Source organism: Ruditapes philippinarum, unplaced genomic scaffold, assembly GCF_026571515.1.
Source record: "Ruditapes philippinarum isolate M1 unplaced genomic scaffold, ASM2657151v2 ctg294_1_1_1_1, whole genome shotgun sequence".
In the NCBI taxonomy this organism is placed as follows: domain Eukaryota; kingdom Metazoa; phylum Mollusca; class Bivalvia; order Venerida; family Veneridae; genus Ruditapes; species Ruditapes philippinarum.
Genome location: NW_026860937.1, coordinates 67590 through 85039, shown reverse-complemented (window position 1 = coordinate 85039; position 17450 = coordinate 67590). Strand labels below are relative to the sequence as shown.

The 17450-nt window shown below is 32.2% G+C and overlaps 1 protein-coding gene across 1 annotated transcript; it reads left to right on the top strand.

The window, feature by feature from the left end:
• The first annotated feature begins 2012 nt into the window (after positions 1 to 2012).
• On the top strand, positions 2013 to 12963 carry LOC132713981 (DENN domain-containing protein 11-like). Its single transcript, XM_060696720.1, has 9 exons — positions 2013 to 2287; positions 4542 to 4641; positions 4964 to 5122; positions 5535 to 5679; positions 6339 to 6477; positions 7014 to 7136; positions 7702 to 7852; positions 8183 to 8251; positions 8796 to 12963. Exons 1-9 carry the CDS (start codon positions 2065 to 2067, stop codon positions 8992 to 8994), a joined length of 1308 nt encoding a protein of 435 aa, XP_060552703.1. The 5' UTR covers positions 2013 to 2064; the 3' UTR covers positions 8995 to 12963.
• Positions 12964 to 17450: the final 4487 nt, after the last annotated feature.

Here is a 17450-nt window from a genome sequence, read left to right as displayed (position 1 = left end):
TTTTAAGTACCATGGATTATGATTGTTTTTCAAAGTTACACCGACACTTTATAGGACATATGGCGATTTTTCCAGTCCAGTTTACTGATAGAAGAACGCCTCATTTGCCCCTCCATGCATTATTTTAGGCACAAGCGGACACCTGAGTAGAACAGCCGACGTTCCTTTATTTAGCTAATTGGGTGGCTACCTGACACGCCTCCTATAATATATGTTTAACGTACAGCTGTGTACCCGTGCAAAAGAATTCACTATTGTACTCAACATATATAATAACTTTATAACATTTCATATTTCGTATTTAATTACTTATAAATTGTTTCTCCCTTTCACAATTCCATATTCTCAACAAAACATTGGTGTTGCATATTATATACCGTGTTATTAATTCTAGTCTCTTAAGACTGCATTTGATTTAAAAACAATCCAATATTGAAATCTGACTACTGTCTAAATCGTTGCTTGGTGCTTAATATAAATGATGCTCCACTTCCGTATTCTCTCCTACAAACATACTCAATCAAATATAGTCTACAATTTTCCATTGTTAGCTCTAGTAAACAATATACAAGTTTGACTATATAAAACCGGTCTACATACGTGTGTATATGACAATTTCAAAGAAGAATAATTATAGCTCCAAACTATTAACTGGAGAAGAAATAAAAACCGTATAGAAATATATTCAACCTGTTCGGCATAAGTTTACTGTAAAAAGTGAACATAATTTAGTATTGAACTCCTTTGATAAGCTGAAGGTGTAATTCATTTTGGAAAGGAAAAGCGTATGTTAAAACGATTGTAATAATAACTTACTGAAATGCTTATGAAAAACGTAATACTGCAATAGTCAGAAATAGGCCACGAGTGACAAATACATTTTTAAATAGCGAAACAATTACAATTTCCGTTTACAATGTGGTAATACATTGTTTGCATGGCGTATAGTAAATTTTGCATGTGTTCTTTTTATCTTTCAGTTAGAGTCACTACAAAACCGATTAAAATCATTGCAATTACGTGTTTTTATAGTTTACATTGAAGTTTATTAATAGTTTATTTCAACTGAATAGAACGTGTGCAATATGAATAGCGCAAATCAAAATTTATGTTCATAATGGATTACAAGTTATTTCAACATTAGCAACAGTCGTCCCCACGTCACATTTAAAGTTGAACCTTTGCTCCAAATTCCCTATAACAGAATCTCCAAGACTATAATAATAATAATAATAGTAATAATAATAATAATAATAATAATAATAATAATAATAATAATAATAATAATAATAATAATAATAATAATAATAATAAATAACTTTATTTTTACCGAAGGTAACACATTAAGACATATAGACTAGTGCTGTTGATACTGTAAACTCTTTTTTTTGTTGAAAAAAATATGAAAAAAAATCATCATATCAATTTGAAGCAACCGATTTTGTACCAAGCTCAATTGTCCATGTAACTCGCATTTGGAACGGGAATGCACTTAAAGGTCCAGCATTTCATTTTCCATTCAAGTTTCTATTTGAGTCCCTATACGTACATAATGTTCGTTGATACTGTTTATTGTTATAAATAATTATTGATAGTAATTGAACCACATACACACAAGACCTGTGCTGAATTGAAGTATTGGACTGTTTTACATATGCTTGTCTTTGTATCATCTGCCTCAGTTGCTCGGGATTCCCTCTATTTTGACATTTGGAAGCATTTAATGGGCTACATGTATATATATATCTATCATCATGGTAAATGTGGTAAAACTAATATATATCGGTGTATGCATATTAACAAAAATCAATTTATTATCAATTAATTTGCATACAGTAACATTTTTCCACAATTTATCTTAAATTAATTACAAGGGCATATTCTACTTAATATGAACATGATGAAAGTATTTTATACAGATAAAGAACATTATATATTTAGTACTATAAAACCCAGAGTATAAGTAGCATTTAGTACTTCGGAACGAAAACATTTGGCGATGTTCAACCTCAAAACAGTCTTTAACCGGATGTTGACAAAAATCAATACACACTTTTTGACAGGATGGCGGAAGAGGAGAGGGCACCTCTTCTAACCTCAGAAGCGGGAGAAAACAACCATACTCGGCAGAGAAAACGCCCAAATATCTTTCCGACCGAACCGGTTAGGTCTAATGCGGTGTGTGCAGACGACAGGATCTTTGTGAATGCCACTGTCAGTACACCATCTGAGATAGAACCTGATGTTGTTGTTGCCATATTTGTGGTGGCGTTTGATACTAGATCAGGTATTTTTTGCATTTTAATGACACGATTTAATATTTTAGGAAATTCTTACATTTAAAGTATGTACATTTAGATTGTCACTGCATGCATATGCTATGAGTCAATTAAATTCTAGTGTAAGCATAATAGTGTGGAGACACATATCGATACATGTAATCAAGTGTAAGCTAAGTGTAATCAAATTATGCAAATAGCTAGAACTGCTATTCCCAATAGAAATGTACAAGTTCTTTTGTTGCATCTAATAATTGTATCATTTCGTACACAACATGTGACCCCTGGACCTAATCCATAAATATAAAACAATTACCACCACTGTCGAGTGATCCAGTTTCTGCTTTTATCGCTATGGTAAGGGGGAGGGGGCAGGGCAAGAAATTTGAGTAGCCTACAGCTCTTTGATGGGTCGGCTTGATGCATGCGCAGTGTATAAATGTTTACAAAATGTTTCACACTAACCAATCAATTAGGATCAAGAAGGTCAAGCTCAATCTTAGTCAGTATTATTGCTCTTTACACATTTAATTAGATGATTTTTTCTTCTTGATAAATATATTAATATACTGTTTAAGAAATAGGTTGATGCCAAAGCCAACTAATTTTCTATTGTGCCATATTGTACCATTTTGTGTCTTCTGATCCAAAATATAAATATCTCAGAATCTAGCTTTTGCATATTGATATATTTTCACTAGGTTGAAACAGGGACATAATATAAAGAAACAAGCAGCTAGATAGAGTCACAGTACCTGTGCTCGACCAGCCCAGTGCTCGACCAAAACTTCTATTCGTGTACGATTTATGCATAAAAGTGGAAAAACCCTGGAAGTTTGTGTTTGCTATTTGTACCTGACATGTAACCTCTGCACCATGTACAAGTACTCCAAGTTTGATAGAAAATTGGCCATTTTGCAGACAATATTAAACAGTACAAAAATACAATTCTATTATAAAAGTAGCAGTAAAAACTGTTTAAAACACTGAAATAATGATAATTTAGCGCAAATGTGGACTATACTTTGTTAAATTGCCTTAACTCTTATGATTCCAATTGATTTCCATAGGAAAGGTGCCCAAAAATCATCAAAACCCTGGTGCTTTCCATAAAAGACCGGGGCTATGAACATGTAAACAAACATGGCAGCTGTACGGAATCAAATCAGGAACACACCACTAAAAGCGCAGACCATTTGTATATTACACCAATTATCACACGTAACTCTGTTTGCAGAGTGATTTTAGTAAAAGAAAAATGAGAATAAGTAATCTCAAACACCCAAGTATATGTAAATTCCAAAACTCTTATAAACTCTTTATTTGTCAATGTATAGCATTCCTTCGTATCATATTTGCTCTCATATTTACATCTATAGACACTAAAACATAAATGTTTCAACATATTTTTTAAATAGAATTGTTGAACATAAAAAGTCATATCTGTTTTTAAAAAATAAGATTTCTGATAGAGATAAAACCACCTGGTCGAGCACTGGTTTGGTTACCTGAAAAATATAGTGGTTTTATACCCTATATACAACTCCGTGGTAAATTGTATCCTGATCTGTGTAATTAAAACGCTTTAGCTTATTGTGAGTTTGAAAGGGCCAGCTTTGTAACAAAAATAAGTTTCCCAGCACTCTTGTTGCTCTGAAAGAGTTTTTATGTGATTTTGTGAAAAACTGGTTGAGCACTGGTACGTCGACTCTAAGCTGTCTTATGTTGGCATCAAAATGAAAGCTGATCCATTTATAAGTGTACTTTAAAATCAGATTTTATATAATGCTGGTATTATAAGAAATTACATTGATAAATAAACATATAATGATGGCATTCATTTCCTGTCCTGTTATATTATATCCCAGGTTAAAGGTCATGTTGATGAAGTTCTACACTTATTTTTAACAGAAATTTGAATTTGACTGACTGACAGGTTGACATGTAAAATATCCAAAATGCAAAAAAGCGCATTAATGCCTTGATTTATCAATCAATTTTAAAAATATTTATTCTGATTAGAAGAACTTGAACATCATAAATTTAAGAGACATATTGTGACTTATGTTGAATTAAAAGAGTTGTGTTAAAGTATATTAAATATTCTCTTATCATGGTCATGGTTTCTTCCTGTAATATGATATATACATGTACATATAGACCTATTGATAAAAAAAGGCTGTAAGAAAATCTGTTGTCAACAGGTTCTTTATTATTGTTAATAAAACATTGTGTAATTCTTATTATATATATTTTATTAAGGCAATATGGTAGAATGGTCTATGCCAGAAGATGCTGATCTAGATGGTATAGAGTTCAAGGCTATGGTCAGTGGTTCACACACACAGTTGAAGGATTTTGTGTAAGTAAATTATTTCATTTCTCCCTGAACCTGCTGAATTGTCTTTGGGTTGCTTTGATTTTAAAATGGTCAATTAAAAGTTTAAATGTCAGAATACAAAATTAAGCTACAGAGGAATAGAGCCTGGTCAGACTTCACAGATGTGAAGGCTAGCCGGACTGTACTGGTTGCAAAGGCTTATCATGTTCTCTTCCTGTGTCTTAAGGGCTATAATAACATATGTAAGTTGCAAGCATTTGGCCAGATCAACCTGTACATCTGTGGACGTGATGCAACCATATAAGCTATAACAATAAATAAACTTAATTTTGTTCTGTTTCAGGTATTTCAAAAAAGACAGTCTTTACGGGTTAGCCTGCTTTGAAAATATGCCTGTGGACAGTGAAATAGAGCGAGGGGCAAGGATGAAATCTGTCGGTATATTAGCAACATCGTATACACTTTTATATAGACATCTACAGTTCCTAGAAACACAAGTCCGGTAAGTAATCAGCACTTGCACTTGTTTATTATTAAAAAACCAATTCAGTTAATGTGATTAATTGGACCATTATTATGTGTTTTTTTAAGCAATCTCAAATGAATAAATTTGACCTTGTTTTCAATTTATTTAAATCTAGCTGTTAGTTTCTTATAATATTTTGGATAACATTTTCATTCCCCAGGGAGCTTTTTAGTCATATTTGATATTTACAATAATTGTTTTTGGAGGGATTTATTAAAAAAAAAATTCTATGCACTAATACTTAGAATGTTCTGAATGGGATAACAAACAAAGGAAAGTGACTGCTTTCTTTCGGAAAGATGGGTTGAATTATTATTGAATATCCTGTGTTATTTGATTTATGCATGAATTTACTGTGTCACAACATATTTATGTGTATATGTTGTAGGCACCAGTTAGAGACACCAGGAAAATATACACAACTTCAAGCATTTTATGAGGACAAAACCACCGCAGCACTGTTAGCCCTTCAAAAGCAATCAAAATCCACCACACCAACCACACCTTCACGTGACCTCCTCCCTGAGTTAAAGGTAGGTGTTAACTTCCTCTCCACACCATTGTCATGTGACCTCACTCTTTATGACTAAATATACATCATGCAACCTGTTTCATCTTTATTCCAACTTCATATTTATGCATAATTATCTAGGTTAATGCAAATTGTATATTAAAGTTAATTTTCTTTGTCTGTCTGATATTAATTGCCAGAAGTATTGCTGAATGAGTTTTAAGTAATTTTGACACTGTCATATTTATAAGGAGACTTTAGCTTTTCTTGTGGAAGGAAGACCTCTGCTGGACTTTTTCACAGGTAGAGGAAGGGGCCCTCCCTTAAATTTAGGAAACAATAACACTGTATTTTTTGCAAAGAGGGAAGAAGCAACATGATGTTCATTGAGTTTCAGGGGAAAAAAGCAATATCATAAAGAATTTTCCTCAGAGAAAGCAGCCATTTAAAAGCCCCTGATACAGAAGGGGGAAATCTCTGCACCATAACTATTTGTGTATTATTTCAGGTATAAAGGAAGTGCATGAGTAGAACTACTAACCCTCCTCAACCCAAAGTTGTCAGGGGCAAGTTGTTTGAAATCAGCAATCCTAATCACTTGGCTAAGGAAGGAGTGCCAAACAAAAATAAGTCTTCAATAAACATGAATGATCTTGTAATATTATTGTCTTTTTTTTCCAGATAACCCATCCTGCTGGGTGTTTCACACAGTTTGCCAAATTTTTTGGGGAACAAATATTTATTTTATGGAAATACGCTTTGTTAGAAAAAAGAATCCTGTTTTTTTCACCGCCACCTATTGGTGTTGTCTGCTATAGAGGTGAGTAGTAGGTGATTTAATGATATCTATAATTAGAACTAGTTAAGAACTTTTTACTGCTATATACTGACAAGATTTGCGCATTAATATATACCTTGTACTGTACATTAAATATTTCCAATAAACAGGGAAAATGCACTTTTCAAGCAATTATATGGAAATGAATGATTTGACAAAATTCTAGCTGGAGCACATTAAATTTTCTACATAGTACACTGTCTAATCAGTTAAATGTCAGGGTCTGCTCCATGTCAGTGTCGCACTTTTATTCAGAATTTTGCACCAAAATAACATTGACCATCTTAGTAACAGGCTAGAAGTTCAAATGTATGGTGATACAAAATAATAAATGCAGCCATTGATACAAAATGTCACATGCATTTGGAATATCTAATTATTTGTGAATCTTTTCATATATTTTTCTTTCTTTTTCTATTTACACATCAAGAGGCATGTACATTGTAGTTTTTAATAATTTTGGGTAAAAGAGGTAGAATAAAGATTCTTTTTTAATTATATAAAAACTATTGTTTCAGTATATTGTGCGTGTTGTTTAGCCAACCATGACCTACGTGGCTTGGGTAGACGATATAAACCTCAGTTTTATGTAAATGTAGCTGATATTGAGACTTTAGAATCAGAGGTCATGTATATAGCTTGTAAGTATACAATAAGTTCTTATTATAATTGTTATATATTGGATTAAAGTCATAATTGGTTTTTACAGTTTTTAGTTTGACTATTTGAAGAAAAGAAAGAGCTATTGTATACACCTTGGTGTCAGTATCACATGTTAAGTTTTTTTTGTGCAAGTTGGTATCTCTAAAACTACTCTAAAAGCCATGAAGGGAATGGCTTGAAACTTAATACAATAATTTGAGAGTGTAATAGGAGGTCACTGTTGTAGGCCCATAATTCTAATATGTATTTTGACAGAATCTTGGCCCTTTAGAATATACGAAATTTTACATTATCCAGGCTCTTGATGTAAGAATAATCTAGCATGCTGTCCTTTTAAAGGGTATGCTATCAATTTGAGATGAGATATCTCCAAGTAAATAACCTGTTTTGGTCTTGAATACCAGTCCAAGTATAATTTTTTTTAAAATATGAGGAACCAGTCTTACATCATATATTTCTGGATAAGTAACCAGTCAGTCAGATATTTTCAAATAAGTAACCAGTCAGTTATTATGTTTATATAAGAAACTTTTCGCATTACAGGTACAACTGAAAAGATATTTGAAACTAAGACCAGTTTATATGATGTGTATGTTGATAACCAAATAGTACGGACTCATTCTCCTATACTGAAAGATCTGCTTAAGTGTAGCAGTGCTGACAGAGAAAAGTTCCAAAAATTAAACAATTTAAGGTATTATTTTCACTTTGAAGTTTCTTATTAGTGTAAATATTTGTGAAAGATTCTTGTATCTTACCAGAGTTTTTTTTTCAGTGATTTAAAAGCTGTATATGAAGATTGATAGTTATAGCATTTCTTGAAAGTAACTTGTTGAACAAGTTTGCAAACAGATTCGATGGTTGTGTTAAGTTGTAAAAAAAACTCTATGTCTGAATTTAACTCTACTTTCAAAATTTGTATTTTTATGAGTTCATTTTAGATCATTCATTTTAAAAAAATTGTATTTTTGTGAGTTTATTTTAGATCATCTGTTTTAATTTATTTTTACTGCATTTTTTTCAGATCAGCCCATCAGTTTTCCTATGAAGAATTAGGGGAAGAAACAATAGATGAGGAGGAAGTGTTTGTCTCGTGAGTGACTTAAATTTGTCCTGCTTTATATCTTAAATAGAATTGCCCATCCTTCACTATTGACAAAACCATTCATGTTTAGTAAAGATATTGAAATTTATTTACTGACTGGATGTAGCAAACAGTGCAGACAATGACAAGATGGTCCTGATGTGTTGGCTGATCCTGGCCTTCACTGCTCACGTCGGGTAGAATCTGTTGCCTCTGACAGGCAAAGAGTTAATGTTTCTGTAAAAATAAAACTGTAGAAAAATGATATACACTGTATACTAGCACTTAACTAATTTCTTATGCTCTTTTAAATACATTGTACATACATTGTTATCCAAATTATCTTTTAACAAAAGTTCAGGATTATTCAATAAAGATAAAGCTATGTACCTGTGACAAAGATGATATAGTTATATGCATTATTTAATCCTTGTATACATAAATATGTTTATCCGAAATACCTTCTAACAAAAATGATACATTTATGCATAAATTGGGTGAAGTATTCTTTTATATTTTAATCTCAGTTGTCTTGTTACAAATCTATTTCCAGGTTTTTCCATGAACAAAATAACCGTCTTTTTCAAACCTTGCTGGATGTTGCCAACTCACAAGATACACAACTCACCTCTGATCATATGAAGAGCATGGGGTTGGACCCACAAGGAGATCGGCAGTTTCTAATGGAGCTAGTGGAGCATTATGGAATAGATGTGGTGCTCATGGTAGACAACCCTTGCTGTCCAAAATGAGCAGATGGAAACAGAGAGTTACTATGATATTCCACTGTAAATCAAAGGGAACCAACTCCATCCATGAATATATATCATTGTTTTTATTTGTGAAATTGGTATGAAAACCTTAAATAGAGACATATCTTTATAGACTTTTCATTTGATGAGAAGGAATATATTTTTTTTCCTATCGAGGGAAAATAAATTTTCTTCCATGGAAAATATACAAATATACTAGTTTTGTGGCATTAATAGAACAAGAGAGAGAACTCTTACAGAACTCTCCCTTTTAATAAAGGGGAGATTACATTTGTAGTAGAAAAAATTCATTATCATACCTCAGCCAGAGATTTAGTGACAATTTGTTTCTTTTTTAAAAAAGCATATTACAAACTAATGTTAGGGGAAGAACTTTTTCAAATTACCACTATCTTAGATAGAAACACAGACAAACTTTGCAGTTAAAAGAGCAACAACAGAAAGCTTTTCCAGATGTGACTTTGTTGCCAGTTCAGTGGCCAAGGTCTGATTTTAAATAACATGGCTTTCACAATACTGGGTATTTTAATCCATGACCATCAGGCACACTGCATTATTTTTGGTGTTGGGAAGCTATCTAGAGAGCTGACGGGCTGTCTTTGGTTCTGTGCCAGTACTGTCTCTCCAAAAATTATACACTTACAGTCTTCCTAGAAAATCATTATTTGACTTAGAATAGGATTTAAACCTTAATTAAATCACAACAAAGATGTCATATCTTTATTTTATAAGTATGAACTGAAGAAAGCAATGAATTATGGGACACTATTATTGCCAAAATTTCCTTAAATAATCCATATCAAGGCTGCAAGATAAACATGAACATGTGGGTGGACAGCATCCATATGATAACTAAAGATTGATAAATATTATCAACACAAATATTTGTCATTTTAATAAGGTAAAGGGAAGTAACACAGTTCTCAATGATTTATGGGAGATAACTCCTTACAGGAAGAAAACCCCTCCAAATGTGTTCATTTGTGATAATAGTACCAAAGTGTCAGTTAGAAATAGTCCAATATATGTGTGAATGTTCAAGGTCAGTCCAGTGGTTTTGGCTGAAATTTTATTTATATGTATTATATTTTATTAAATTGGATATTTTAATCTGTTCTCTGTAGCAGAAACATTACATTTTGTACATGTAGTTATATATGTAGGTTTTAATATATTGAGATTTCTTCCATTCCAGTCAATTATTATAAACCAGTTGTTTTGATATACATTGTATAATTTATCAATTGATATCTTTATTTAGCTAATTGAATTTTGAATTGATTTTACGCTGTATTCTTCCTATTGAAACCTTTATACTTACAGAATTTTCCAGTTCATGAAATTTAACCATTATGTGGGAAAAAATCCCATGTTTGTAAGTAATTTATAATTTTATTGACGAAATTTTTTTCTCATTGAAATTTTTGTGTGATGGTACGTCTAGATTCAGTTAAGGGCCATATAATGGTGAATGATGCATATATAGTCATTCTGTAATAAAGCCATGGCCTTAGCCCTATTATTAATTCAATAAAAGGAAATAACAAGAAATGGCCCCAAAATCCATTTCAGTAGAACATTTTGGAACATCCAAAAAATTCTTGTTCTAACTTTGCAAAAAGGTCTTGTTTTCAGTGAAAGAAAAAGATTGTATCTGCTTAAAAATTCTCATATTTATAAAGAATGTGCAATAATATGTATATATCATACATTTATATAGAATATATTGTGCCAGATATGACTTAAATGTTCATTGTTTTCTATTTATATTGAATATTTTGTCCATTATATAACTTGTGTTAGATATAACACTAGTGTACATTGCTTATATAAAAAGTTCCGAATTTTTGCCTCGTCTTGTTTAGAGGTACTGTAGATTGATTCTCAAATTTTCTTATTTAACTTGATTGTTAAGGTTGTTGTTATACTACAAAAACTTTTGAAGATTAGTGTAGTGTATTCAGTATGTATTTTCTCATGTAAGATATTAAAGATGTATTTCAGTTCTGTGATAGTAATCATTTTGTATGTGTTGTAATGTTTTGACTTAATAACTTTAAAGGGGCTCCACTGGTTGTGACAAAGACAAAGACTGGAAATATTTTGGAATTTTTTTAAATAAAATTTTATGTAGGTTTATTGGTATAAACTTGTGTTCTTTAGCTCTTTGCTTTTTTTTCGAAATAATCATTTTTAATATGCAAATTACCTACAATGAATAGAAATTTCATTGTTTTGAACTCCAAGCCAAGAATCACACTGAATATAGATTTTCGTATATTCCTTATATATTAACATTTTTAGTGCCCCATACTATCTACGTAAGATTTTAAAATTTTCTGATTTTAGGCTTTTAGACCTCAGTTGAGCCCCTTTAAGGAAATATCAAGATATATACCATTTAAGATGCCAAAAGTTTTGCATCAGAATAGTATTTCTGAATTAATTGTTTTTTTTGTGTGAAATGACAACTCTTTTCATTAGGAGTTTCTTTTCTTTTAATTTGATCTGTTATTTTATCATCCCACCTTTTTGCGGAAAAATGATAATACAGTTAAAACATGTCTTTGACAAATGAGCATGAATTCCACAGTAGAACTGTTTACAAGCTTCTCAATTGTTTGACATTTCCTATGATTTATTAAGAATGCATCTGAAAATTGTGTATGGGCCTCTTAATTTTCCAGTATTGTCTGTGAAAAGACTCAAACTGAGCCTGCAGCATTTTCAATTTTGCCGTTTTGGTCGTTATTTGGAGATTCTGTTTTTAATTAAAGGTCATTGACTTGAAATAACATAAGGTCCTAACCAATTTACTTTCATTAAATCACATCAAGAAAGTTGTATCAATCTGTTCTTGTGAATATGTGGATGATTTCACCAAACATCATGCCTGAAATAATACTGAGTCCTAAATTAAATAGGACTTGACTAGTTATTGCACTAAAGTGATGATTTGTGGTCTGTCTTAACATAGACAGTTTGAAATTGCCATAATTATGACCATGTTAGTGTCATTACTCAATATTTTCTAGGTGTTTGAATATAGGTGCAATTTGTTCCACATATGTCAGATGATTTGGAGGAATTTCACTAAAGGAGAAAGATCTTTGTCCATATCAAGCTATGTGTAGTCATTAAATTAATTTCATAGACAAATCATTGAAATGCTTGACATCATCTTTGAGCCACACTATTGATTCATTTTTGCATTCATTTTGCTTACAAAACATAATCATTTACGATTTTTGTTATTCAAAGTTGAAGTTCAAATATTATTTACACAAAAGAGTAGTTGTATTTAATAAATACAGATCAATGTAACAAGTAAAGTTGTATGTTAAAGTATTTAATTCCATTTATCATTGTCAGATAACAAATTCACATTTTTTTGTCTGTTTCAAATGCATTCCAGCTTGTAAAAATTATTGAAGTTTTAAATATTATAAATACATGTTATATATTTGTTACAAAACTAGTCTGCTTAATTTTTTAACTATCCTGGTACATTTTTTTTTTACATCATTCATAATTATTCAATGAAATTTTTTAGAAAGACACTTTATCATATAGAATTGTTATTATGTTACTAGATTTAATTGCAAATCCGTTATTGTATTTTGAAAGACAGTTTTTATAGGAACACTTAGAGGAGTGCATGACACAAACTATTAATTCATTTTGAATGAAATCATTATTGTTTACACAAGTGACAGATTGATAGAAGGTCTGTTAGCTGAAACATTGTTATTTTTAGAGTTAGAAAACAGTTTTATATTCTAATTACCACAGTTGAATAAATGTTTTGGAATGGTTTAATCAATCTTATCACTGTATTTAAATTATACTGATAGTATTTTTTTTCATATCAAAATATATACATTATATAAATCTTATTGATGAAAAAAATAAAGAAGAATTCTACCAATATTGTTGTATATTGATTATGTATAGTCTGATTACCGTTTCCAGTTTGCCAATACATTGTACAAGTACAACCAAACTTGTCTATATTGACCAGTCTTGGAAAGTGGTAAAATTGGTCTTTGTTTATAGGTGGTCTCTCAAAAAAGGCAAAAAAAGGCAACTTTTGATTTTTTAATGGTTTGTTTTTTATGGTTTGGCAATACAAAATTGTTCAAAAAGGAAGTCTTGTCTGTCAGATTTTCAACATGTGGTTTTTACATACAGGTACATCTGTACTTTTTTAACAGGTTTTTTTTCTGTGAAGAGGAGCAAGAATTGTGTATTTTATGGCTGAGGTAGTTTACAGAAGAATGGTGTTCAGTAAGTCTCAGTATCAGAAAGCTGTTCAACTACAGACACAATGTAGATTAAGCTGGTAACCAAACTGACTTCACACCTTAACATTAGAATACTTGTAGCTCCAGTTTTTATTTTTAAATAAGCTTAAATAAATTTAATGGTAAGTGTTTACATTGAGGTTTATGTAGAGTGTTTCATTTATTTGGTCCAATGAAAAAAGATGCAGCTTAGCTGATAAGAAATTAGCAAGGCACCATCTTGGTGCTATTGATCCACTAGGTTTGTTGAGCAACATACAAGTCAGCACCACTAGGAACATGTTGTAAAGCAGTGAAATCAGCCCATTAAGAAGGTCACAATTGACTGTGGAAAATAGTGTTTAACTTTGAACAAAAATACATCAATTAAAACCAATAACTATTCGGTGATGCCAACCTGCTCAGGCTTCAGCTGACTATGTCACAAGTCCCAGTTTCTAGTGGGGCTCTAGAAAAAGAGTGTTTGGCTGTGTACCAATATACATAATTATCTATAGAAAAACAAGAGCCGGTTGAACCGGGTGATGCTCCCCGAATAGGTTTTGGACACAGGAAGGTATACCTCTTGTTGTGTCAGAGTTATGTCACAGACAAAGTTCAAAGTGTAAAAACAACCCAAATATTGTGCACGACACATTGTCTAAATATGGTGATCATTTTTGTGAAATAGTTGTAAAATCCGATTTCAAATAACAAAGTTATGCGCCTGACATTATTTTGCTGCAAGGTCATGCTGTGACCTTGACCTTCAACGTAGTGACCTAAATGTTGCATGCGACACGTCAATTCAATATGGTGATCATCTCTGTGAAATAGTTGTTAAATCTGACTTCCAGTAACAAAGTTATGGGCCGGACACGATTTTGCTGCAAGGTCATACCGTGACCTTGACCTTCAAGGTAGCGACCCAAATGTTGCGCGCGACACAATGTCTCATTGTGGTGATCATTTCTGTGAAATAGTTGTAAAATCCGACTTCAAATAATGAAGTTATGTGCCGGACACAATTTTGCTTCATTGTCATGCTGTGACCTTGACCTTCAAGGTAGCGAGCCAAATGTTGCGCATGACACGCCATTTAAATATGGTCATCATTTCGGTAAAATAGTTTAAAAATCTGACTTCAAATAAGGAAGTTATGGGCCGGACACGATTTTGCTGCAAGGTCATGCTGTGACCTTGACCTTCAAGGAAGCGACCCACATGTTGCACGCGACACGTCGTCTTAATATGGTGATCATTTCTGTGAAATATTTTTAAAATCCGACTTCAAATAATGAAGTTATGGACCGGACACGATTTTGCTGCAAGGTCATACCGTGACCTTGACCTTCAAGGTAGCGACCCAAATGTTGCGCGCGACACGTCGTCTCAATATGGTGATCATTTCTGTGAAATATTTTTAAAATCCAACTTCAAATAATGAAGTTATGGACCGGACACGATTTTGCTGCAAGGTCATACCGTGACCTTGACCTTCAAGGTAGCGACCCAAATGTTGCGCGCGACACGTCGTCTCAATATGGTGATCATTTCTGTGAAATATTTTTAAAATCCAACTTCAAATAATGAAGTTATGGACCGGACACGATTTTGCTGCAAGGTCATGCTGTGACCTTGACCTTCAAGGTAGCGACCCAAATGTTGCGCGCGACACGTCGTCTCAATATGGTGATCATTTCTGTGAAATATTTTTAAAATCCAACTTCATATAATGAAGTTATGGACCGGACACGATTTTGCTGCAAGGTCATGCTGTGACCTTGACCTTCAAGGAAGCGACCCAAATGTTGCGCGCGACACGTCGTCTCAATATGGTGATCATTTCTGTGAAATAATTTTAAAATCCGACTTCAAATAACAAAGTTATGGGCCGGACACGAATTCGGGACGTACGTACGGACTGACGGACTGACGGACGGACGGACAACCCGACGACTATATGCTCCCCCGAAATTTTTCGGGGAGCATAAAAACCCATCTCACTAGACTCTTTAAGAGACACCCATTACATGGGGGACCTTGTTGATTGTTAAAATGCCATTATTTGCTCTAGAAAACAAGGTGTCTAGTTTGGCAAGGACATACTGATAGCCACTTAAAGTGTCCCTATAGAAGAAATACTAGCACAGGATAATTCCTATCCTGGCAAGCTTATGCCAATCTTTTTACAAGATCCAGAGCTTTTTATGTTTATATTGTATATTGCTGTGTCAGCTTTCAAAATTGTGCTTTATTTGAAAATTCAGTTCATCTTTTCAAGTCTTGGTTGCGAAAATAAACAGTGTAACCAATATAAACAACAAAATTTTTGTTGACCCTGATACAACAGCCATCCCCTACTGGTGTATTTTGCTATTATATATGAGGCTCTGAGTTTTGTATTGGAACAAGGACAAAGTAGGATAAGGTGTGGCTGGGCACAAAAATAAATACAATGTAGACAAATAAGCAGTGAGTATATGTTTATTGCACAACCCTTTTACTTTTTGGTACAAAAATATATATTTGAAGAAACAGAAGCTAAATATAGTGAATTAACAAACTTGTGTCATCTAATTTTTCTAGCATAAAAAATCCAACAAAACAAATTTCAAGTACCACTCTTAAAGGACAATATCTCTATAATTCCAGATACCAATCTTTTAAATAGCAATTTCCTATTCTTTATATTAAAGCTAGATACCAGTCTATAAACAAAATGTTCTCTATGAATACCAGGTACCAGTCTGTTGAATGACAAATGCTCTATAAATGCACAATTTTCTTCAGGAATACCAAGTACCTGTTTTAAATCCCTGTCTTTTAACGATGCCAATGCCTGAAAATATACCAGGTACCAGTCTGTTTATAAATCCTGTATAAATGCAAAATTTCTTTATTAGTGCCAGGCACCATACTTTATAATGACAATTCCTCTATAAATACCAGGTACCAGTCTTTTAAATGACAATATCTCTATGAATTATACAAGGTACCAAACTTTTAAATGACAATTAGTCTGCAAGTATCCAGGCACCAGTCTTTATAATTACAATTATTCTATAAATTGTACCAGGTACCAATCTTTTTAATGACAATTTCAATCTGTTACAAAAGCTTCCTTCAAACATGACATATTTATTGCAAGCTTTCTTGGAACTTTTAAGACATATTGAGAAAATGGCTAGTGATTAACAAAATAATCTTTATAATTTATGCAAGCAACTTTTTTATTTATTTACTAAACTACTTGGATTTCTCTAACATAAAATGGAAAAAGTATCCTATAAACATAATTATACATATGTATTTTACAACCTTGTTTAAAAATAAAACTTCAATTCAATATTTTACTGAAAGATGATTTTTTAAATATTTAACTTTCAGATGCCACCAAAATGAGCAAACACAGTTTATTAGGATAAACCAGAGAAGTTATGCACTTTTATGGAGAAAAAAAATCCAAGAATATTAATCTGTTGGTTAATGAAAGGTTATTCAGCTATTTTTAGCAATCTAAATACATGTAATTCATACAGTTTTGTTAAAAGTACAATATCATGCCAGGATGCTAATGACCAGACTGACCAAAGATATCAAAAGGAAATTTGTTACACTCTTAACCGACTCACATCAAAACTGGTTAACTTATACTGCCAGTTACTGCACTTTCATGAACTGTTCTAAATTCAAATAGTGCAAATTCATTATAAAATTTTAGCAGGTTAAGTAAATTGTTGAAGCAGGGGTATATGTCTTTCTAAATGATAACATTGAATCTTTGAGTCATGTCAGTTTAAAAACAGTAGAAATTTGTCTATAGCACATACAACTAAACATACTACAGTAAAACATTGGTCCCTTCTTTAATATCTTAATTCATATAAAAAGTTCTATTATGCATACACATGTATTTACAGAACACAGAGCTCTTTTTGCACACAAAAATAAGTATAAACTAATCTGCAGGTGAACAAAAAGAACTAATTCTATTTCTATTAAAAGGTTCATAACTTTTTCTAAAAATCTAATATCGGCAAAAATCTATAATACAATCACAATAACACAACTAACATAAAGTTTACACAATTTTCATGATAATTACCTTTTCCAGGCATCACAATACAATCTCAGCTTACAAGCAACGCA